A 24,346-nucleotide genomic window follows, 5' to 3' on the forward strand; every position below is an offset into this window, starting at 1 on the left:
TTGGGATTCCCAGGAGGATTTTAAAAGGGGATTGACTGATACGCTTGCTCTTTCCACTTCTTCCCAACAAAGACACAGACAAGACAGGTAGGCACCAGCAGTCATCACGGACCATAAGGCATCTTTAAAAAAGGAACCCTTGTAAGAAGAGTGCAACAGAAAGAACGAGCCTGAGGCCCTGATGATGTCAGAGCTGCCACAACAGCCCTCAATAGCGTATAATCAGAACTCGGAAAATCATAAGGCCAATCCTGGCAGCAACATGAAGATAAAATGGAAGGCATGAGAGCACAAAGGCAAGGAGCAGCTTAACAGAGTGTCACCTCACTACAGGTCGGGATGACTGGCACTTGGAGTAAAGCAGAAAAGGACAGAAGAGATTCAAGAGATTTTTCACAAATACAGTAAGTAAAACTCGGGCGAAGACCGAGCATGTAATATGCAGCACGGGACGGAGGAGGGAGGGAAAGAGAGGATGAAGACGTTTTTAGATAAGCCACCAACATAACTTACCAACAGTAAGGCTGGAAGAACAGTTAGTATTTTGTTTTACATTTTGTTAAGTTTTGGGGGTTTTTTTAAAGACACTTTTTTCCTGTTTTTCCAGTAAATTTTAACAGTTTGAGGAAGAAGCGTGACAACTGGGAAAACTACATTTGTTTGTTAAAAAGCTACAAAAGGAGAAATGATACTCAGAAAAGAGATGAGGAATAGAGAATCAGAATTAAAAATCAGAGTACAGTCTTAACCAAAAAGAGTGAATTTTAGTGTATATAATTTTTAAAGAATTTTTAAAAGTCAGAGCATAGGGGATAGTTGGTATTATGACAATAGATTTGTCCATTCATCCACTCAACACGTATTTGAACACCTACCATATGTTAGTCCCTGTTCTCATCCCTTAGAGTACAGTTAAGTTCCAAATTAAAATCTTTATCTTTAGAACTTACATTCTGAAAGTAGAGACAAACCATTTAAAAATGAATTAGTATGTAATGTTAAGTGCTATGAAGGAAAAAAAAATTAAGAGGATAGTGTATGATAGGATATTTCTAGATAAGTAATCAAAGAAGGCTTCACTAAGGAGGTGACATTTGCAGTAATTGAATAACTGCTCAAAGAACTGAAGTGATGAAGTGATGCGTACAAATATGTAAGTATGTGGAAGAGATGAATTCTAAGCAGAGGGGGAAACACCTGTAAAGGCTTTGTGGAAATACACATTTAGCAGGTTCAAGTAACAAAAAATGACCAGCACGTGTTGGGAACAAACTGAGCAAAGTGGAGGAACAGAAAATGAGACTAGAGGAAGCCAGTGTCCAAAGAATGAGGAGTTTCGATTTCATCAGAACTGTAACAGGAAGCCTTTCTGAGGGGGTAGCAGTGAGATCTGACACTTCTGACTTACATGTGGAGAAGGGTTTGGTGAGACAAAAGCGAAAGGAGGAAGGCCAAGTACTAGGAGGAGCTATTGTGGTTTTCCAGAGGAGAAGTGACAGCAGTTTGGACAAGGAAGGGATAAAAGTGAAGGTACAGGAAGTGGTCAGATTTGGAAAGTTTTGATAGTAGAACCTGAAGGGCTTATTGATGGGTTGGTTATGATAGAAAGGATGAGGCAGAGGTTTTTTAAGGTCTAAAAAATGATAAGAGTAATATAAGCATACCAGCTTTCTTCTGGTTATTACTCTCAAAGATACATCTTTTTCCTTCAGTTACCTTGCAGATTCCTAAAGCCTTCATATTAAGACACATTTCTAAATGGCATAAATTGGGTCTCTTTACTGTTCCCAGCCTTTTCCTTACCTGGAACATTTCATCCATTTGTATTTCAGTGTTTTCTTCACCTGCCTCTGCCTCCTGAAATCTTGACTTCTGAAGACAATCTCAAAATGCTACTTTTTGTGAAGTCTTTCCCAATACCATATGTGACCTTCCACCCTGACAATCCTGTAAGATTTCTTTCCTTTATCTCTTATTAAAATGGTCTGTGAATATGTTTTAGCCCTCCTACTTCAGAAATATACTCTCCAAAGAAAGAGACTGGGTCTTGGTTATCTTTCTATCCAATAAAAGACTAAATATAGTAAGTCCATTTCAATCTCATCAACAGTACTAAGTATCTACTAGGTACAAGGGGCGGAGCCAGGTGCTCAGTACAGGTCTGTCCCACCACAGTCTGCTATCCACATAGCTTCGACCTCAACTGTAAAAGCTTTAGGAACTCGTACTTCCCAGTTTAACCCCTGGGATGAACCTTAATACTCTACTTTAATTACTAGACTCACAGTTACTAGTTGTTTACTCATTACTAGATAAATAGCATGATTACCCCTTTTGAGTGTCATACCAACCGACTATCTCATTTCTAAATTTCAGTTTAAAATTTTATTCAGACGTCCTCAGAGATAAGAGCCATTATCATTCTACAGTATAAGCAGTTGCTCAGAGTTAACTGAGGCCTCTATACAAACAGAATTGACATTAAAAAAAAAAAGATTTTTCTCAAGGTCTGTAACCCGTGACATACTAAGAAATACATTGATACAGTTGGTCTCCACCCCTGGTTCCTGACACAGAGCTCCTAAAACTCTGTGATTTCATGAATTGACAGGAGTGCTAGGAGTATCTTTTGTTCTAATATTTGGTCTTTAACCCCAAATTGGAATCTTCGGGAGTGATGAGGGTCTGTTTCTATCCTAATGAGAGGACTGGTGGCTGGGGGCCTGTAGACAGCCTCAGGATGGGGGCTGGTTGCCAGTAAGACAAAGGCAAGATTAGAGAGTTGGAACTTTCAGCACCTTCCTCCAATCCTTAGGGCTGGAGATGGAGTTAAACACCGGTGGCCAATGATTTGATCAATCATGCCTACATAATGGAACCTCCAAAAATACGTAAACAACAGGGTAGGGAGAGCTCACAGTAAACACATCCAAGTACCAGGAGGAGGACACCCCCCAAACTGCACGAGGATAGAAGCTCCTGCTCTTGAGACTCTTCCAGACCCTGCCCTAGGCATCTCTTCCATTTGGCTGTTCCTGAGACATAGCCTTTTTAAGAAGCCAGCAATAGTAAGTAAAGTCTTTCCCCGAGTTCTGTGAGCCATTAGAGAACATTATGGAGCCTGAGGAGGGGTTCTGAGAGCCCCCGTGTGCAGCCAAGTCCCACAGAAGTAGGAGGAAACCTGGGGACCCACTCCTGTGACTGGCGTCCAGAAGGAGAGGCAGTCTCACAGGACTTAATTGGTGGGGTCTCTGCTAACTCTGGGTTCTTAGTGTCACAGTTGGTGTGGGAAACGCACACACTTGGTATCAGAAGTGTTCTGTGCCAAAAGTGACCAGTTTCCCCCTACAGGTCACAGTTAGTTAACTTTTCTGTGCTTCCCGCCCAGGGAACTCTAGCTGCAGCAACCAAGAAGGACAGCAGGAATCTCTCAAGGGAGGAAGGCTAATGAACTAAGAAAGAATAAATGTACACAGTCAGGTAGAGACTAATCAGAAAGAATTTAATAGTCACTAAGTTTAAACTAAATGAAAGGCTCACGTAGCTATCTAACCCACGGTGCATGTAGACATTTGCCATAATACTCTAGGGCACATCTGAACACTTTTTGGAAAAAAAAATAAATATGAAATATCAAATTAGGTCATTTTAGCATTTCTCTAAGTATGAGAAACCACAACATAAGGGATTATAAAGACTTAGAAGAATAGAAAAGAAAAAAATACTTCAATTACCTCAATTTTGGTTACCTCAGTTTGTGCTAATAGAAATTTTTTAAATAGTTGAATTGTGAATAGTTGAATTGTTATAGATTTGTCAGGCAAAAAAAAAAAGCCTAAATGTAAGATTGAAAAATGACACCAATAGAATGGCTTACAAAATAAAGTTTTAAGCTAAAGAATTTTAAATAGCCTTTTTCCCCCTCGATATGTACTAATTATACAACAGTCTGGAACTATCTCTACTTCTATTTATTCTTATGAAAAAAAAAATAGGTTAAAAAAATGTTTTTCCAGTTTGGAAAAAGATGTGAAACAACACAGTATTTTTAGACACTCAATCTTAGGTCATACAGTTGTAAAATGTTTGTCACTAATAATCTATCGACACAAATATTTTTCTACCTTTGCCACTGAAATTCCATAGTCCTGGAGAGGTTTTACAGCCTCATTCAGTTCTTCAAGAAACACAGAGGTACTTGGAGAATCTAAAATAAGAAATGTTTTATGAATGTTTTATGACTTGCCCCTTAGGAAAGATGAATTTTTAAAATTAAAGCCCAAGCTTTAGCTGAAGCAACTATATTAGTTTGCCCAAATAGTATGCAACAACAAATAATCAAGCGACTAAACAAACCTAGTGACATATGTTTGCACCCTTATTCCCTGCTGCCTCACTATCCTTATTTGTAATGCTTTTATCATGACATACTTTCACTTTGTAACGGACCTTAAAAGCTTTCTAAAACATGAATTGAACAAATAAATGTTTAATTTAAATGGAGCATTTGGCATTATTTATCCAAGTTTAATACTACATACACAACACACGTGTACAGATGCATGAAACTTTCAAAATGATTTTAAAATGACATTTTCAAATCATGACTATAATAAGGGAGCCAACAAGAATGTGAATTCAACTCACTTACTTATTCTAAGAATAATATTTTTTAAGGCATGAAAACTTAAATGAAACCATTACAATGATTAGTTATGTTCAACAGTTATATTAATTCAGTGTTATTAATGGTATAGCTAAAGCAGATTATTAAAGCACTTCAAATACTATATTTAAAGTTTTAAAACACTTAAAATATTCACATGCTAAAAATATCAAAAAGTATACTTTTAAAAATGATTAGATGAATTTCAGATGTTATTATATTAACAGCTAATTCTTATCTAGTATTTACTATGGACTAGACACATGAGTAAAGTCATTTAATCCTCACAAAAAATTTATAAAGTACACACTATTTCCTTATTATGGATGACAAAAAAGATACAAGGAGGGGCTAAGTGATTTGACCAAGGTTACACAGCAGATCAAGTGGCAAAGTAAGGATTCAAACCCAGGCAGCCTTCTAGCATGTATTATTAATCCTGATAATAAGTTCCCACTGAGTATACTGATAGGAACATCACAAAAATCATACTACAATACAAAAAAATACTTACCAGCTTGACAAAAATAAGCTAAGGTGGCTTTTCCTGGTTGCAATGTACTGAAAAATTTCTGAGGACTCAGTTCTGGTAGAGCGTCTACTGCTGACTTATAAAAAATGCACATCATGACAAAAGAGATGCCAACTCTAAACACATTGAAACTGGAAGACATCATAGTTGTAGCTGCATACAGGCAAGAGATTTTGTCTATTTTGTTCACCGCTGTGTTCCGTTGCCTAGAACAATCCCTGGCAAGAGTATGTGTTCAACAAAGTTTTTCTGAACAAATTTGTTAAATAAGTGAATGAAGTAAAACCTGCAAAAAGAATAACATAAGGCATTACTTACATATCTGATTTTGCTAGTACTTTACTATTTCCTTCTAATAAAAATTTGAGAGGGGATGATATATAATGACATTGATTTGATAATAGTATTAATTTTTGATACTTGCAAATTTTTGAAAATGCAATACTAAGAATCTTAAGTTTATTTATTGGTGTATGTTGAGCTGTCATTTTTAAGGATTCTAAAATTAATTCCCAAACATTGTCCAACGCATTTTTTAAATTGGGCATTTATCTTTCTCTATTTAGAGTGGGTTTACAACTAATATTCAAATAGCAATTAAAACCACTAACATAGGAATGAGATCCAAAATATACGTTTACTATATTTACCTTCTTTTTACTTTAAATCTTCTAGAAGATATCTATTAAAGCTACTTAAGAACATTCCTTCTAAACACACATTTTGGTAATGCTGACAACTTAGCTTTATTTATACGGTTTAGAAAGTCAAGTGTCTTCAACTCATATTTTTATTCATTTCTATGTCCTGAGCTTAGAATTGTTCTAGACACCCTCCTCTCACCGTCCTTCAGGCTGTACTTACTTCCATGCCGTCCTCTGCATCTGCTGTCAATTCTCTGTCTTATACTTGGCTACTTGCAAATTTCTTTTGAACAATTTCTTCTTTCAGGAAGCTTTTCTACTGATGATATATATTAACCACATTTAGAAGAAAATAAGTTAGGAAAATTAGTATAGCATGAAAACATCACACTTCTGGAAGGTAAAGATATATCCACAGGTATAGGTGAGAATTTTGTTTTAATGTTTTTTAATTTCAAATAGACCCCTTATCTTTTAAACAAAAGATCACTATGTCAAAACAGGAGACAGGAAAAATTTACTCATAAGGATAAGGGTGGAATTTTTCAGTAAAAATGAAATAATTAAAGAATGAAAAATGTAGGAAAAACTCATACTAAATTAGACATGTACCATCTCAATGGTAATGAAGACCATTTACTTTTCAATTTAACATTTCAGGGGTAATAAGAAACAACTTACTCGTCAACTTACAATAGATTTGGTAAGTTGAAGGTCTATATACTTTGATCTTTCAATATTATCAAGAAGCACATGAACACCTCTCCTTAAGGAACAGGTATTGCTAAAAAAAAAAAAGGAGCTAATTACTGATCGATTACCTCCTAATAATTATTTTCACTAGAGCTAGTTTATATCAAGCAGTGAACAAATCTGCCATCAATTTTTAATAATGAGCCAAGAGTTCAAAAACTCAAGTAGAATGAGGAGTGAGGACTGTGAGAGGTATATAAAAAGTAATTTTAATGATATAATTAAGAGGTATCCTTGATATTAAAATACTATACTTTAAAGCCATTTTAAAGTAGCATATTTTAAAGCCACTTTATAGTAATGAAAATGGTATAAAATGTGTCATCCAATATTTTCTTTATATTCTGAGGGGGGAATGCATGCATCCTGAGGTCAAAAGAATAACTATATAATATTTGTTACTATATGAAATAACCCCAACCTAATTAAAAGGTTAAACATTTAAGTAAAAGCACAAATGAGATTCAAGCATAAAATATCATTCTTCCTGGGCTTGTGGCTACAATTCAATCATTTAAACACTAAATCGGACATTACAGTTAACATATTCTTTTCCCCTGGAATGTATTTGGTAGCAACACAAGGTCTAACCACACTTGGGATGCTTGAATACTCTCCCACATCCATCTCGCTGGACAGATTAGATTATACATGTGAAAGTACTATGCATTTCGTCAATTAGAGATGTCGGTGATTATTCGGAGACAGGTACTCAGTAGTAAACTTTGCAGTTTGCTCCATCTTTCTGGTAAGTCTGATTATTTTACAAATTACTTAAAGCAGAGAATACTGCACAGGTCAGCTGTAAACAGAGCTTACATTATCATAAGATAAACACTGAATAATGATTTAACCAGATCCATGACAACCAGAGCTGAGAGGATGGGGAGATAGAAAGTAAGGGAGCATGTAGTCAGGGTGGGAAAAGGTATAAAACAGAATTAAATCTTCATTTTTCACAAGACTAAAAGCCAAGTTTATTGGAAATGGGAAGATAAGGCCAAAAGGAATCATGAGCAGCTGAAAGTAACTGCCTCTAAGGAACAAGAAACTGAAGGGGGTAAGATAACAAGGGTACTTTTGAAGCTTTCTAGAACTATCTGACTCTGTTAAACAGTGTACCTTTTCACATTGATTTGAAAAGAAAAATTATTACTTGTATGTAATCATATTTTCCATAGCTACTACTCATATTAACCCAATCTGCCCCTGTGGGGGTCAAAGAAGAGTGTTCATGTCACCTGCATGGTAAATGAAGTGCTTTTGCCCAGTGACATGGCCTCCTCATAAAAAGAACTTTAAAGAGAAGGCAAGTGTGGATGGGAAACAGTGGGGAAAGAGAACACCTAGTGAGAACAGAGTAGAGAAACAAGAAACAGAGGGAACTTGGTAACATTCTCCCCCTGGTAATTAGAAATGTAAAAAAAACAATACTTAATGCTTCAAATTTAAATATCATAACAGAGGATGAGTCCCTTTGGAGAACGGGAGCCTTGCTTCCTTGGTTCAGCAGCACGGGGTAAACGGGTCCAGTCCTCCCAGCAGGTATAACCAGGATCACACTCAGCTCCTGCACTTCCCACCGCTGGTCATGTTTGAGGTCACCACGTGACTTCTTCGAGCCAATAAAATGTGAGCCAAAGTGGCCTGTCTCGGGCAAGGATTTAAGAGCTACTGTGCGATATACCGGACTTTTTTCCTTCCGTCACAGCCATTGAAAACACAGATAGTGGCTGTTCGTCAGCATGCTTCCCAGAACGAGCGCAGCCCAGGGAAACCCCAGCTGATAGGCAATGAGCTTGTGACATAGGAAGAAACAAACCCTGCTGTCTTAAACCACTGAGATTGAGGGGTTATTATTGTGGCATTATCTAGTTTATCTTCACTGGTCCACAAAGTGAAAGTGAAGTGCTGCCTTAACAAGAACCCTGAGTACTGGCTCAGGGGCCAAGCAGCAGGGAAACTGTTCTGGGGCTACTCAAGGAGACTCTTTCTTCGAGGAAACTTATAGAGACATGAGCTCGACAAATGATGCATATTAAAGAAAGACAAAACTGTTGATGAAACTGTCGCTACAATAATGTGGAGGTGACAAGTACCTAATGAATTTATGAGCATGTACCTAAGTTCACGCAGCTAAAGAACTTATTTATGTCCCTAAGAGAAGAGGCTGGAAGAGAGAAAATGAATACTGTGTGATAGTTGCTGTTGACTGTATTTAATGAGGAAAAGAAAGGTACTCAAAGAGGAACCACCATTCAAGAGACTAGCTGTTCAAAACTGAAAACAATCCTTGAGCCCCCACCCTTGTAGGGTCAGGAAGCAAGCCTTCAAAACTGCTCAGCCATGGAAAGAGGCCATATTATCCAAAGCCCACATCAGATGTGGTCAAGGATAGTGAAAATGGAAGGACCTCTTGCAGGGCAAAGCCAAGGACCATAGAGAACTATGCTCTAGGGCATGTACTGGAATAGAACTGTTTGTTACTGGTCTGCAATAATGAGATAAACACAGAAATTGAGTGTAAATGTTTAGAAGCTTTTATAGCAATTTGACACAGTAATTTTATGTCTGCTGAGTCTATTTTTAAATTGGGATAGTCATTTGATATGTTTTTTTCATTTCACTTTTCTTACAATTCATTTTTATTGCGTTTAACAAAAATTAAAAGTAGACTGGAATCAAAGGGGAAAAAAAACTGTTCATTCCTAACAGTTTGAGAAGCACTGACCAAGAGAAGCCAGGGAACACAACCTGAGCCCCAGCAACACCTGCCCAGCAAGATTCCAAAATTGCTACAGTCCAGAGGTTGGTCTATGTCTTCCATTCTTCTCCCCTCCAAATGCGAACACTTATTATAGTTATCTGTCCCTACACTACTCTATGTATTCAACAGGGTATGGAGACAACAATTTATAATGTCCAGACTGAAGGAGATTAACAGAAATTACAGCGAGTGGGCATTACTCAGAGATACCAGACTGAGCTTGACATATTGACTGCATGGGATTTAGGGGTTATCTCCATTGGGAAGGGCCAAGGATGAACTACATAAAGGAAGTAGAATATCTGTTGACAAAAAGGGTGGACTGTCCAAATGTTTCTAGTTCTCTACACATGTTAAAATTACACGTCCCCACTTCCTTGAGTTAGGTATGGCCATGAATTGATTTGGCCAATGAAATGTACAAAGTGACATTTGTAACTTTCTGGAAGCTTTCAAGAGTCAATGCATGTGTGTACGAAGCATGAGACACTTTTTCTCTGCTATGATGATTAAAAACACTCAAACTGAGGCTTTCTCTGTTGAGCCAAGTCTCAGAAAGTGGACAGCATGGGGCAATGCTCCCAGCCTATTCAGTGTAAACATAAAGGGAATGTTGTTTTAAACCTCTGAAGATTTAGGGTTGTTATTACAGTATAACCCAACCTAGCTCTACTGTTTTAGTAACAGCTAAGAGAAGAGTGACTTGAATATAAATACATATCACAGATTTTAAGGCAGTATATTTCAAAGAATTCACACGAAACTGACCCAATTTCACTGTAGTAAGAAACCGACGGCTACCAGAGCAGGTGCCAATACTAAAAGAAAATGGAAGTCACAGACAAATGTTTGCCAATACTACACACATACACTTCCCAACCAAGTGCAGATCCTTACCCTTCGGGCCTGGAAGGAGCCCTCAGTTCTTCAGTATAATGCTCCTGGCAGCACTAATCAGAGTTAGTATGCAAGATTTAACTTTTGCTCATCCCTAAACTCTAAACAAGTATGTATGCACTGGTCATTTAAAAGTTGGGAAAAAATGTGATACTTAACTAAGGGCAGATACAGGAGGATGACAAGCACTGCAAGAATGGATCAGTGAGGCTATAGGACAAAAGGGCTAGAGCTTGCAAATAAAATGCTAAAGGCAACAAAAGTTTGTTTTGTTCAGCATCAGAATACTGAGAAAGCCCCCAAGGGCAATGAGAAGGAAGTGCTTCAAAAGAAAAACAATGACCCTCCACCTAGTGTGGGGAGGGGGATGGATGTGCCTCTCCCTGAAGGTGGAGTAGCTGGTGGCCCTCATCTACAACAGCAATCTCATTTTGGGACTGGGTCCTATATATAATAACATGTGGCACACAGTTCTTCTGCTTTTAACTGTTTGAAAGACCATTGTGCTAGAGTAATCAGCCCTCTCAGAACAATATTTAACCAATATGCATCTGGACACATTTCAAATTTGAGATTATCTGAGAGTAAGCTTTTCTGGAAGACCCTTGGTTAATTTCCCTCTTTCTGCCTACCCTTATGATTAAACATAAAACTAATGGCTTTCCCTTTCAAGAAAGAGAGGAGGGGGTAGGGTATAGCTCAGTGGTAGAGGACATGCTTAGCATGCAGGAGGTCCTGGATTCAATCCCCGATACCTCCATTAAAAAAAAAAAAAAGGAAAAGAAGATGACAAAAGAGAGGAAATTAACAACAGTAAACATTAAACAAATTATACCAAGATCTGTGGGCGTCATTCTCTGGGAAAAGACACTTTCTGCAACAAATGGGGCATTTAACGCTTACAAAGTTCAAAAATTAGCTTACAATTTAATGCTGCTGTTGGAGAACAGAACCTGCTCCCTGAACTAGCCTCAAAAAAAATGTTTATTAGATCTCATCACAGTTTATCATTTAAGATCAAAAAGAGGCAATAAAAGGAGTCAACATCTCTCCATTTAAGAGTTCCCTCAAGGCAGTTAGGACAAAATCTTTTATCTGCACCCCCATATACATGCCCCCAAAAAGGGGAGGAAAAAAGAGGCAGCTATCCAGACTCTATATGACACTGAAATAAACAGTCTCACAAGAAGCAAAGATCTAAAACTAGAATGAGTACTATCCAGATGTTGTTTACTCTCACTTTGAGTACAGCATATAGGAAAAAAAGAAAAACCACTTCATGGTGAAAATCTATTCATAACCTGATTCATTGATTATGGAAGATACAAAAATGGGTCATGCCAGAGAAGAGAGGCTTTCCTGATTTTGACAAGTGCCCCAAAGCACATAACTCTGAGTTTATGCTTAATTTATGTACTTAAGCACATACTGCAATCAGTAAACTCACTGGGGTCAGGAGCACTTCGTCTCCTTTCAAATAGAATTGTGTACTGCCCTAACCACATTCTCTAAGAATCCATGAGGCAAATGCCTTAAATTCCAATAAACCTGAGATCCTTCTTTACAGCATTGATGTTGGATTAGGCCTGTTAACTTCTTACATACAGCAAGTTGTACTCTTCTCTAGGCACAACATGCTCAGCTGAATCTTTGATCAGAGGGATTTCCACATAGTAGGGCCAGGCCTAAACATCTATCATAGTTTGCAGCACATCTATAAAGAATCCAAAACACACAGCATCTTGTGCCTGGGTGAGCTACTGTCCCAGAGTGTGGAGTGCAAGAGACTTTGAAGTTCCCGAGTGGATCACTTAGCGAGCAAAGAGGGTAGCAACAGCCTTCTTAGAATGATGAATTAGGAAAGGCTGTCTTGGCTGCACCAATAAACACAGCAGTCTTTCAAAGAGATACTTAATTTGCGATGTGCCACAAATTATTCTATCATTTTGCGCGACTTTGTTCACTTTATTACGAAATATCGGGAAGAAAAACTCAGCAAAACGACGTCAGTCCAGTATACGTGGGGAGATCTATTTACTCCTCATTTATTTACAGCAGTATGTAACATAATACAGCCTTTGTTTTGTACTTCCCTGAGCCCCAGAAATAGCCACTATCCACCACACGCGGGGCAAAGGCTTGAAGGGAATACATGCGGAATTTAAGGAGCACAGACTATTCTACTTTTTCATCTCCAGACATACCTCAAAGACTTACAATTATGTTTCTTACGTTTTGCCTAAGCTTATGTCCACAGCATCTTTCCAAATTTCTAAGCTTCCAAGTCCCATCTTCCACCTACTCAGAGATCGCTTCAACATCCAACTCATTCCAGTACCACTCTTCCTATGGGACATTTTCCGATGGAGAAAAGGGGTTTTGCTTAGAGCTTACGTTCAGCCTTCCCCTCATTCCATTGCCCTCTCACCACAAAGGGTTCACGTTTTACTCGCCGCTAACACTGGAAAAAAAGAAAAAAGAAAAACATCCCGAAGAAGGATCCAGGTAAGGCCCCTTCTAAGCCAAACTCCAAAGCTCGCCGGTGCGGCCCTCGCTGGGTGAGAGCCTTCTGGTTTGAATCCTTGCATGCGTCTCTGCAAGCAGAAAACACAGCTCCTCGCCTGCAGGAACCGCGCTGCCACCTACCTCCCAAGACCTGAAGACAGGATCTGAGGCCCGGGGCGCGGACTGCTAGCCGACAGTTCCCGCCACGCGAAGGAGAGGCAGAAGGCGGGACCGTGCCCCGCTTACCCTGCAGCCGCAAACCGCTCCCCCTACCTGCGAGGGAACGACGCCACCATTCTCCGCGCCAGCAGCCACCACCGCTCGGTGGAGCCAGCCTGCTGGGCAAAAAACCACCCGCGAGGCTCCTCCCTCTCCTCGTGGGCCTTACGTGCGGCCTCTCCAGCCAATGGGATGAGCAGGGGGCGGAGCGAGAGCCGCCCCGGTGACTGGACCACCGAGTCCGCCCGCCGGCGCGCTTGGGCGGTGCAGTTGCCGGGCCAATCGGCAGCGTGGGTGGGGAGTGAAGGGGAGGGAGAAAGCGGGTAAAGCGGAAGCCCAATCAGATCTTGGGGCCCTGGAGCGACGGGTCCTGCAGCCCGTGGCCTTCCGAGCGCGGCGCGCAGGGGGCGTGCCCGCCTGGACCAATCGGCGCGAGCCCACGGTGCGGAGCGAGCGCCTCAAATGCTCGGGTTTCTCAGCTGATTGTCTCCAGCCGAGAGTTGTTTTTTGCAGCTACCGAGCGAGCCGCAGCAGGAGGAGCCGAGACCCCCGGGGGGGCGGGGAGAGGAGGCGGGGTCCGGGGAGCCGCGGCTGCTCTCCGCGGGGCTCCGGGTCCTGTCACGGCGCTTCCTGGGGCTGGAGGTTGGGGTGGGTGGGGGGTCAGGGGGAAATCCTTCTCCCCCTCGACGGCGGCTCCGAGTCCGGCCCCTTCCTTCCCGCGCTCTCTCTCTCTCGCCCCCCAGTCCCCTCATGAGGGTGACCGTGCCGGGTCCGGCGGCCGGCCGCGAGCCCTCGACGCCCGGCGGGGGCGGCGGAGGCGGAGGCGCAGTCGCTGCCGCCTCAGGCGCCGCGGTGCCGGGCTCGGTGCAGTTGGCGCTGAGCATCCTGCACGCCCTGCTCTACGCCGCTCTCTTCGCCTTTGCCTACCTGCAGCTGTGGCGGCTGCTTCTGTACCGCGAGCGGCGGCTGAGTTACCAGAGCCTTTGCCTCTTCCTCTGTCTCCTGTGGGCAGCGCTCAGGACCACCCTCTTCTCCGCCGCCTTCTCGCTCAGCGGCTCCCTGCCCCTGCTCCGGCCGCCCGCTCACCTGCACTTCTTCCCCCACTGGCTGCTCTACTGCTTCCCCTCCTGTCTCCAGTTCTCCACGCTCTGTCTCCTCAACCTCTACCTGGCGGAGGTAAGGCGGGAGGACCGGCACGCGGGGCCGGGCGGGAGAGCGGGGCCGCCGCGATCCAGTCGGGCTGAGGATGGGTGCGGGATAGGGGGGTGGGGGGAGCAGGGAGCGGCGGACTCGAGAGCAGCCTGGGGAAACCGAGGCACGGCTGGAGTGTGCGCCGGGGTTCTCGCCTTCAACTTAAGCAGCCGATTGGCTCGGTGACTGAGGGTCTTGGGGGTAAGTGAGTGAGAGTGTGTGTTCCGACAACTTAAAACAGCGGGACCAGCCTTTGTTCGGCTGTCGGCCCCCTAAGGGAAGGTGTCGGTGGCACCAACAAAGTGGCATCACAAGAAGTAGCAGCCCCAGTAGCTCGGCCGAAGCTGGGCTGTGTTGAGAGAGGTTGGATGCTGAGGTAGCAGCAGCTCTGCTGAAGCTGGACTGCTGCCAGCCATTACGTCACCAGGCAGAGCTGTTCCTCTGCTATTGTTGCTGCGTTTCTTTTATTAGAAGCTTATATTCCCTCCTGCATCTCTTTTCCTGTGGCTCGATAAGCCTCACACAGATTCCGTTCGATAGTTCCCCGGCGGGGTTAATGATCAATAACCAATGCCGAGGGTCAGTATAAAGACCTCGGTAAAGCCCTGAGTGGTGTTTGCCCCAGTTGCTCCATGCTTGGGCTATTTATCCTTCCCCTTACCGCTTAGTGTCTCTCTCTCTCTCTCTCTCTCTCTTTTTTCCGGAGCCAATTAAGAGAGAAAATACTGTCTTAACCTGTGCCTATTGCAGAAACAAAAACCACCAAACTGTTTTTGCAATAACTTGCTTAATAGCTGGAACCTAATCACACCCCCTTTCTCTTTTATGAGGAATTGCTGATTGGATTGCATTGTTCTGCAGCGCTTGGGTATTTGACCCATTTCAAACAGGTTTGGGAGTGTAAGGTTGTCAATCATGTGTGTCAGCTAGTGGTGTTTAAGCCACGGAATTTCGAGAATTGCTCCCCCCCAAAACACCTCTTCCCCCCCCGCAAAAAAAAAAAAAAGCCTGAGGAGGGGAGGAAACAAGGTGACATCATATGCTTAATACTGACTAATATAGAACAATATTGGTCTATGCAGCTAATCCTCTCAAAGGCTTTTGGAGGTGATGAGAATTAACATACTTCTGAATAAAAGTAAAAAAAAAAAAAAAGGGTTGAGAGGCAGATTAAGTGTTTGTATTTCCTGTGTAAACCAACTCTTTTCACCCATAATAGGTAGGAAGTAGAATGCATAATTTTAAAAGCACATTCATAACTTCAGCTTTTTACCACACCAAAAACAAAATATGTAACAAAACTGATTTAACTTTAATTCCCCCTCATTTTGAAGTCCAAGCAATGCACTGACAAAAACCCAAACAATAAGAAGCAGAAATAAAAATTATGGGTGATAAATAAACATGCCATAGTCATGTCACTTATTTGAAGATGTTCTGATCTTCTAGTTGTTGTTCAAGCTGTTATAACGCTTCTATCCTTGATTGTTAAACTGATATATTGCATTCTTCCTGACACCATTTCTGATAGACTACCAATGACATCGCATCACTAAAGCTTTACTCTAGCTTCAGATGTAGTTAATTTATCTGAAAGTGACTAGCAATCCTTATGCCATGAGAATCAGATAACTTGCTTTTCCTCCATATATTGTAACTTATAAAATCATATTAATGATTTATTGTGGACATTTCATAAAGTAGCTAAACACTCTTTTTACATTTTTCTTGAAATATAATGTGTACCATATAGTGCATAAAGCTTAAATGTACAGCTAGGTGAAATTTTTCGTGTACATACACTCATTGCCACCACCCAGATTAAGATACATAGCATTTACAGTGCCCCAAAAGGTCCCCTTGTACCCTCCCAGTCATACCTCTCACCCCGAGGTAAACACAAAGTAACTAAACACTATCACAATAGAAAAAAAAAAAGCATCTTTTTTTTAAGCTCAGAATTCTAAAAGTATACTTCTACAGCATACACTACACAATATCCAGGTTAGGTTTTCAGACTTTTATTGCTGTTATTCCAAGCTAATGAGGAAGAATTTGAATGTCTAAAATTTTCCTGTTAAATGGATCTCTTGTTAGTGTGATGTACTTTTTAAAAAGCAATAAAATTCTGTTAACCTAGAAAAACATAATTTGGGAAGAAGCCGGACTAAAGCTTTTTCCTTTTTGTAGTGTCTCCTAGAAAGAGTGGAGGTTATCTATCCTTGTCTTTTTATAATAAAATTAACAATTTTAAGACATGACTATACTTAACACATTTTCAACCTGTTTAAAAAGAGATGTTTTATCCAGAAATCATTTCCCTATTCATTAGAAAAAAATCTAGAGGAGTCTATTTTTTTTAAAGTATTTGAATCCCAATTTTTATATCAATTCCATGTAAATGGAAGCACATGTCTGTTGATCATTCTGAATGAATGAAGCTTTCCCAGTGAGTTCTTTGTATTATAGCAAAGTGGCAGGGAAAGACTACATAGTGACAAATACAAAACTCAACTAACATTTGATTTTTTTAAACCAAAAAGCCCTTCTATCTGTTTTGAATAGTTGGTGCTTCTTGATTACCAAATCACTCTATCTTTACTGTCATATTAAATGCCAATTTCATTTTACTTTTGACCTCTTTGAAGTATTTTTTGTATCCATTTCTCACTAATTAAAAACATTCTAACTTTAGGGGCTTAGTTACAAAGGACCATGGAGCAGTATAAAAATAAAGTTAGTGAAACAACCATTACTACTTTGAACACATTTAATGGTTCTCCTAAAAATAAGTTTTCAAAAAGTTAAGACTGCCTAAGCCACTTTTTTCTTTTGTTGACTACACTTGAATGGAATTGAGATAAGGGAAAAAAGCCCTTTCTGAAATAATTAGACTTACCATACTTAACCTTCTGAAAAGCAGATAGTTGGTCGGGGGGGGGGTGGGGGGGAGCCCTGTACGCTAATCTACTAACACCTATTGAACTTCTTCTAGCATGATCAATAGAACATGTACTTTACCAGAGAAAGGTTCACACTCCTGCACTTTTACCAAAGAAGATTTCAGTCTTTAAAACAGATTATCTGATAAAACATGCTGTCTACCATTGGAACAAGTAAAAGGACTTAAAATGAGAGTTGGAGTATATTGTGATTCGTGCCAAAGTCAATGAGTTCATCATTAAGGCTCATATTGACATTTTTTCTTGCAGTTTTGTAACCTGAGTGCCAGTTGCTTAATCAGGATAAAATGCAGTGACTAAATCACAATGCCAAAACAACTAGGAAAATTAAATTCAGAATCTTAATTCTTACATTCATAGATGCTATCATTGTCCCTGACATTGGATATGTTCTTCCAAATATTAATGGTATGTTCAACTTATAGGTGCTTTGGTTTTGTTACAATGTTCTGTGATTTCTCACAAAAGTATATTTACCACCTAAAATGGAAACTCCTTAAGAATAAGAAGTTATTTTCTCATATTTTTATCTCATAGAACAACAGTGAATATATTTTTGAATGACAATCTTGAAAAGGCCAAAATCTTGAAAATATTTAGCCGTCTAAAATTTAAGAGTTAACTTAATTTTGATGAACATATGAGGTAAATTATTTGTGTACTTTCTGGGATCTTTATGTTTTCTGGCTGTGATATGAATGCTGAGATTCTCTTAGATTTTCTTGGGTTAGATAGTTAATTTTGATCACTACAGGTAAAATCTTACCAATGAAGCCATTTTAATATATTAGAGTTTTACCTAGCAAAACTATTTTTATATCATGGCAAACAGCCCATAGTAATTAGGGCTTTACTAATTTGAGTTCAGCAAATCCTATTAAACAGAAAAGTTTACAAAACAAATAAGTTTCATATCATGTCATTTACTATTTACTGAAAATCATGGTTCTGTTCCGTGTTGGATTTTTTTAAATCTGTAACTGTGATTATAAACTGTTTTTGTCCAAATCCACTAAACTACTTTACTCATTAACTTGATTCTATTTTTCCTAAGATCATTGGTGAGGTAAGAGTTTGATTTGGGTTTTTTTGTTTGTTTTATAATCACTTTATTTTTTTATTTTTTATTTTTTTAGTTTTTTTTAACATTTCTTTTATTGAGTTATAGTCATTTTACAATATTGTGTCAAATTCCAGTGTAGAGCACAATTTTTTCAGTTATACATGAACATACATACATTCATTGTCACATTTTCTTTCACTGTGAGCCACTACAAGATCCTGTATATATTTCCCTGTGCTACACAGTACAATCTTGTTTATCTTTTCTACATTTTGAAATCCTAGTCCCTTCCCACCCCCCATTCCCCGGTGAGGCAAGAGTTTGAGATACAGTTCTATAGCTAAAGACATGACTACAATACCTTACATTCCACCTGATTTAATATTTTCAAAGCACTTCATAACACTTGTCTGCAAAACCCTATGAAGTAGGTAGGTATAAACAGGATGTGATTTATCCAAGGTTTTATGGCTAATATGTATCAGAAATGAGACTACCTTATAGCCCAGGGGCTATAAAGTCTTGTCAAGTGATCTTTCCCTATGAACTTTTCTGAATACCATTAATTCTGTTTATTATTTAGTGTTTCACTATTTAACTTTCTTTCCCATTTTCCACCATTTCAAACCTTTCCCACTGTCCAGCAAACTCCTTCTTCCTCTTTCATACTCATTGTATGACCCTCACCTCATAGTTTATAGAAGTAGAGACTGGGGCCATCTGACTGAACAAAGACTCAGAGAAATGCCTTAAAGTGCTGCAGAGAGCATTTAACCCCTTTCATTGAATGATTGAGCTGGTAAGTGAGGAAACTCCTCAGAGGCAAGAAACCACAGAAGAAGAAGTGAGTACAAAATGATAAAGTACCACACAGATGTTTGTCTTGGGGTTGGGGGTACTTGTTAGCTGCTTCCTGCTAGCCTAAAGCCTGGATTTTAATGTGTAGGGGTTCTGAAAAGGTGACATTGGAGGCAGTACTTGTGATGAGGTCTAATCAGAGACCTCATCCTCTCTAGCTTAATGCCAGAATTCTCAAAATGGACATCTCCAGTGGATGAATTAGGGGAAAAATAAGTAGGTCCTCAGAGGTTGATAATGGGATTTGTGCTTTTCTCAGCTTTGGCTCTGGGTGAAGGAGGTACAAATTAGGGGGGATAATTTCTTCCCTGAGAATGTATAACAAGCTTATTCTCACACAAGTTTGAAGCCTGAAATCACACTTCTGTGATTTTGGAGAAGGGAAAAAACCCAACCTGAAAAATGTAGTATAATATTATCCTTGCTTGGTAGTAACCTCACACACCTGGAAGAGGCAAATGCAAATAATCTGTGGAGGAGTATACTTTATGCCCAGAATCCTGACGAATAAAATTCCAAGGAACATGAACTCAAAATCACTCTAGGAACTCTTACCTGCAATGACTGAAGATGTCAGAATTATCAAATAGTATGAAATATTCATTTATCTGATTTAAAAAAGTAAATAATACTGATAAATGATAAAGAAATAATCAAAATTTACTAGGCATATTTGGAAATAAATCATTTTTAAATGAAAAATACAATTAAAATCAGAAACTGAAATGAACTGAGCAGATTAAATAGTTTAAAAAAATCAATAAACTAGAAGATCTGAGGGGAAAAAATCACCCAGAATATAGCCCGGGGAAATAAAAGACAGAAAATATGAACAAGAGATTAAGAGAGAATGAAAATATAATGAGCAGCTCCAATGTATATTTAATTGGAATTTCAGAGAAACTACTCAAGAATAATGACCTAGAGTTTGCCCAAATCAATGAAAGATACCAAATTTCAGATTCAGAGAGTCCAAAAAATCCAAAACAGGTTAAAGGAAAATGAACACAGAGTAAAACTTCAAAATACCAAAGACAAAATATTTTTAAAACAACTAGACAGAGGATGATATTACCAACAAAGGAATGAAAATCAGTTTGAGTGTCGGAATTTTATTAACAGCTAAAGAATCCATGAGATGGTGAAACATCTTCCAAAATGCTGAGAGAAAATAACCAGCAACCTAAAATTCTACCCACAATGAAACTGTCAACAATAGGGTAAAGTAAAAGCCATATTGAGGGTGACATCAGCAAGACGGTGGTGTAGGGGAGTAGGGAGCCATGGACTCTCTATCCCTGTGCAAACATGCAACAATTCACAAATTCCCTTTGTGAGAAATCCAGAAACTAATTGAAAGGCTCCTGCACCCAGTGAACACAAAACCACAATCCCAAAACCAGTAGCGAGATTTGGGACAGACTCTCATCAGAGTCCCTGACCCCAGCATAGCACCATATAATTGGGAAGAGGGCAGCTTCTCCCAGAGAAGGGAAGGAGTTAGTTCACACATCCAGCACCCCAACTTTTCCTAGGGGGCTCCCCAGAGGCCAGGCTTCTGTCTTCTGATCTTAGAGCTCTAATGGGTCCAGTACAGTCTAGCCACCTAGAGAAGAATAGAGACAGCAATTTGAACTGGGAGACAACATATCTCCCCTCCTTCCTCAACTCAGCACAGAGTGTGCAAACTAGAACTAAAGCTTTCTGCTACTCCCTGGGAAGGGGAAGAGTTTTTAGAAGCCCCTAGACTCTCTGAACAAGCTGATCAATGATGGCCTTCTTTACAAAGCTAGTCCATGAAGATCATGAGAGGTGCCTGTTTTGTCTAATGCACAGACTCTAATGTAAAGAGTCAAAAATGAAGAATCAGGCAAAGATGTTTCAAACAAAGTAAGATAAATATCCAGAAACCCTAATGAAACAGAGCTATATGAGTTACCTGACGGAGCATTCAAAATAACTGTCATAAAGATGCTAACCACCAGCAAGAGAACAAAGCATAAACAATTTTAACAAAGCATGAGAATTTCAACAGAGATAGAGAATGTTTAGAAAGTACAAAACAGAAATCCATAGAACTGAAGAACACAAAAGCTGAAGTGAAAAATTCACCTGAGCAGTTCATCAACAGACTAGATCAAACAGGAGAAAGGATCAATGAACTCAAAGACAAGTCACTGGAAATAATTCAGTCAGAAAAGAAAAATGAAAAAGTATGAACAAAGCTAAGGGAACTTATGGTACACCATCAAGCAAACCAATATGTGCACTGAGTTCCAGACAGAGAAGAAAGTAAAAGCTTATTCAAAAATAATAATGACTGAAAACTTTCCAAATTCAGAGTAGGAAATGGACATCTAGATTCAATAAGTCAAAGGGATTCAAAGAAATCCACACCAAGACATATTATAATCAAATTATCAGCAAAGAGAATTTTGAAAGCAGAGGAAATAGAAACTTGTCACATACAAGGGAACCCCTACAAGACTATAAGAGATTTTTCAGTGGAAATGTCGCAGACTAGAAGACAGCAGGATGATCTATTTAAAGTGCTGAAGGAAATAAAACTGCCAAGCAAGAATAATGTATTCTGCAAAACTATCCTTCAAAAATGGAGAGATAATGACTTTCCCAGATAAACAAAAGCTGAAAGGGTTCATCACTGGACCTGCCTTATAGGAGTTTAGGTTGAAACAAAAGGATGCTAAATGGTAACACAATAGTGTAAGTATGAAGTTCATTAATAAAGATGTATATATAAACAAATACAGAATACTGCATTACTATAATGGTGATGGGTAAATCACTTTTAATTGTATGAAAGTTAAGAAAAAAGTGTAAAAATAAGTATAAAATATTAAAAGATACACAAATTAAATGTAAATACTGACAAGAATAACAGTGTTGAGGGGGAAGAAGTTAAAATGCAGAGTTTTTGTATGCATTTGAATTTAAATTGTCATCAGCTTTGAACAGACTTAATGTAAGATATTTTTTGTGAGCTCCAAGGTACTCACGTGCGCACATGCGTGCACGCACACACACACACAGAAATACAAATACAGAAGTTACACAAAATTAAAAGGGAAAGGAATCAAAGCACTATCAATACCAAAGAAATTAACAAAACAGAAAAACAGCAAGCAAAGAAATGATAGACCAAAGAACTATAAGACTGACAGAAAAACATCAACAAAATGTTAATATAAATCCTTTCTTATCAATAATTACTTTAAATGGATTGAACTCCCCAATCAAATGACATAGAATTGCTGAATGGATTAAAAAAATCAAAGACCCAATTGTATGCTGTCTACAAGAAACTCACTTTCAAATTTAAGGATGTGCATAGACTAAAACAGAAAGGGTGGAAAAAGATAATATGCAAATAGTAACCCAAAGAATGCAGGGGTTGCTTTACTTAAAGTCAAAAAATGTCGAAAGAGGCAAGAGGGACATTATATAGCGATAAAAGGATCAATCCATCAGGAAGATAAAACAATTATAAATAAATATGCATCTAACATCCAAGTACCTAAACATACAAAGCAAATATTGACAGAACTAGAGGGAGAAATAAGGCAGTAATACTGTAATAGTAAGAGACTTCAGTGCCCCACTTTCCATAATGAGTAGAACGTCCAGAAAGAAGATCAATAAGGAACAGAGCACTTGAGCAATACTGTGAACCAAATGCCACTAACAGACATATGCAGAACATTCTGCCCAAGAGCAGCAAGATGCACATGCTTCTCAAGCACACATGGATCTTTCTCCAGGGTAGATCACTTGTGAGATCACAAAATAAGTGTTAGCAAATTTAAGATTGAAATCATACAAAGTGTCTTTTCTGACCACAGTGGAATGAAACTAGAGGTCAATAGCAGAAGTAAAACTGGAATGTTTACAACTATGTGGACATTGACACATTCTTGAACAACCACTGGGTCTAAGAAGAAATCAAAGAGGAAATGAGAAAATATATCATGATAAAAGAAAACACAACACACCAAAACTTATGGGTTGCAGCAAAAGCAGTACCAAGAGAGTCCATAGTGATAAACACCTATGTTTAAAAAAAAAGATCTCAGATGTACAACCTAACTTTACACCTCAAAGAGCTGTAAAAAGAACAAACTAAGCACAGAGTTAGCAGAAGAAAGGAGATAACAAAGATCAGAACAGAAATAAATGAAATAGATAATAAAAAGCAACAGGAAAAAAATTAATGAAACTAAGGTTTTTGAAAAGATAAAATTGATAAGCTCTTAGCTAGGCTAATAAGAAAAAAAGACAAAAGCAGAAATGAAAGAAGAGATGTTGCAACTGACAGCACAAATAAAAATGATTGTAAGAGACTACTATAAACAATTATACGCCAACAAGCTGAATAACCTAGAAGAAATGGATAAACTCCCAGAAACAGACAGTCTACCAAGACTGGATCATGAAGAAACAGAAAGTCTGAACAGACCTCTAACTAGTATGAAGATTGAATCAATAATTTAAAACCTCCCAAAAGAGATAAACCAAGAACCAGATGGCTTCACTGGAGAATTCAACCAAATATTTAAAGAATTAATGCCAGTTATTCTCAAAACCTTAGAAAAAATTGAAGAGGATGTAACACTTCCTAACTCAGACACCAACATCACCTTGATACCAAAGCCAAAGACACCACCTGAAAAGAAAACTACAGACCAGTATCCCTGATGAGTACTGATGCAAAAGTTCTCAAAATACTAGCAGACTGAGTCCAGCAGCACATTAAAAGGATCATACACTGTGACCATATCCCTGGGATATAAGGATGGTTCAATTTAGGAAAATCAATTAATGTAATACACCACGTTAATAGAATAAAAGAGAATTCACATTATCTTTTCAATAGATGCGGAAAGGCATTTGACAAAGTTTAACACCCTTTCATGATAAAAACTGTCAACAAACTAGGAACAGAAGAAAATTACTTCAACAAACCAAAGGTCATATATGAAAAACTACAACTAACATCGTTTTTGTATATCTTGAAATATGTTCTAATTTCCCTTTTGGTTTCTTCTTTGACCCAATAGTTGTTCAAAAGTGTGTTGTTTAATTTCCACATAGTTATGAATTTCCCAGCTTTCTGCTGTTGGAAAAATACAAGGAATATAAAAAATCTATAAGGAAATACAAAAAATAGCCATTCGTTGAATACAATTTATTAACACATAGAACATTTTTAGAAATTGACAACATACAAGACATGCTTTCATAACACAGCTTGAAAGCAACACTTAACAAAT

At 38.9% G+C, this 24,346-nt stretch overlaps 2 protein-coding genes across 10 annotated transcripts in view; one reads left to right on the plus strand and one right to left on the minus strand.

Annotated features, from left to right (window-relative positions):
* TXNDC16 (thioredoxin domain containing 16) overlaps positions 1-13,140 on the minus strand; it is a 76,248-nt gene extending 63,108 nt beyond the window's left edge. The window contains exons 1-5 of one of the 9 annotated variants that reach the window (XM_014559928.2): positions 12,906-13,121; positions 6,536-6,626; positions 6,063-6,158; positions 5,181-5,484; positions 4,125-4,207 (exon numbers count right to left, since the gene is read on the minus strand). In XM_014559928.2, coding sequence (XP_014415414.1) covers positions 4,125-4,207; positions 5,181-5,343 — 246 coding nt within the window. In that variant the 5' untranslated portion in view covers positions 5,344-5,484; positions 6,063-6,158; positions 6,536-6,626; positions 12,906-13,121. Of the gene's footprint in view, positions 1-4,124; positions 4,208-5,180; positions 5,485-6,062; positions 6,162-6,535; positions 6,627-12,905 lie in introns of all 9 variants that reach the window. The other 8 variants (XM_014559926.2, XM_032482040.1, XM_032482039.1 and 5 more) reach the window with 8 other exon arrangements.
* A 571-nt stretch (positions 13,141-13,711) lies between these two features.
* The window catches only part of GPR137C (G protein-coupled receptor 137C), a 53,334-nt gene continuing 42,699 nt past the window's right edge, over positions 13,712-24,346 (plus strand). The window contains exon 1 of the mRNA XM_006185417.2: positions 13,712-14,159. Coding sequence (XP_006185479.2) covers positions 13,734-14,159 — 426 coding nt within the window. The 5' untranslated portion in view covers positions 13,712-13,733. The remainder of the gene's footprint in view (positions 14,160-24,346) is intronic.

This window comes from Camelus ferus, chromosome 6, assembly GCF_009834535.1.
Source record: "Camelus ferus isolate YT-003-E chromosome 6, BCGSAC_Cfer_1.0, whole genome shotgun sequence".
NCBI lineage: Eukaryota > Metazoa > Chordata > Mammalia > Artiodactyla > Camelidae > Camelus > Camelus ferus.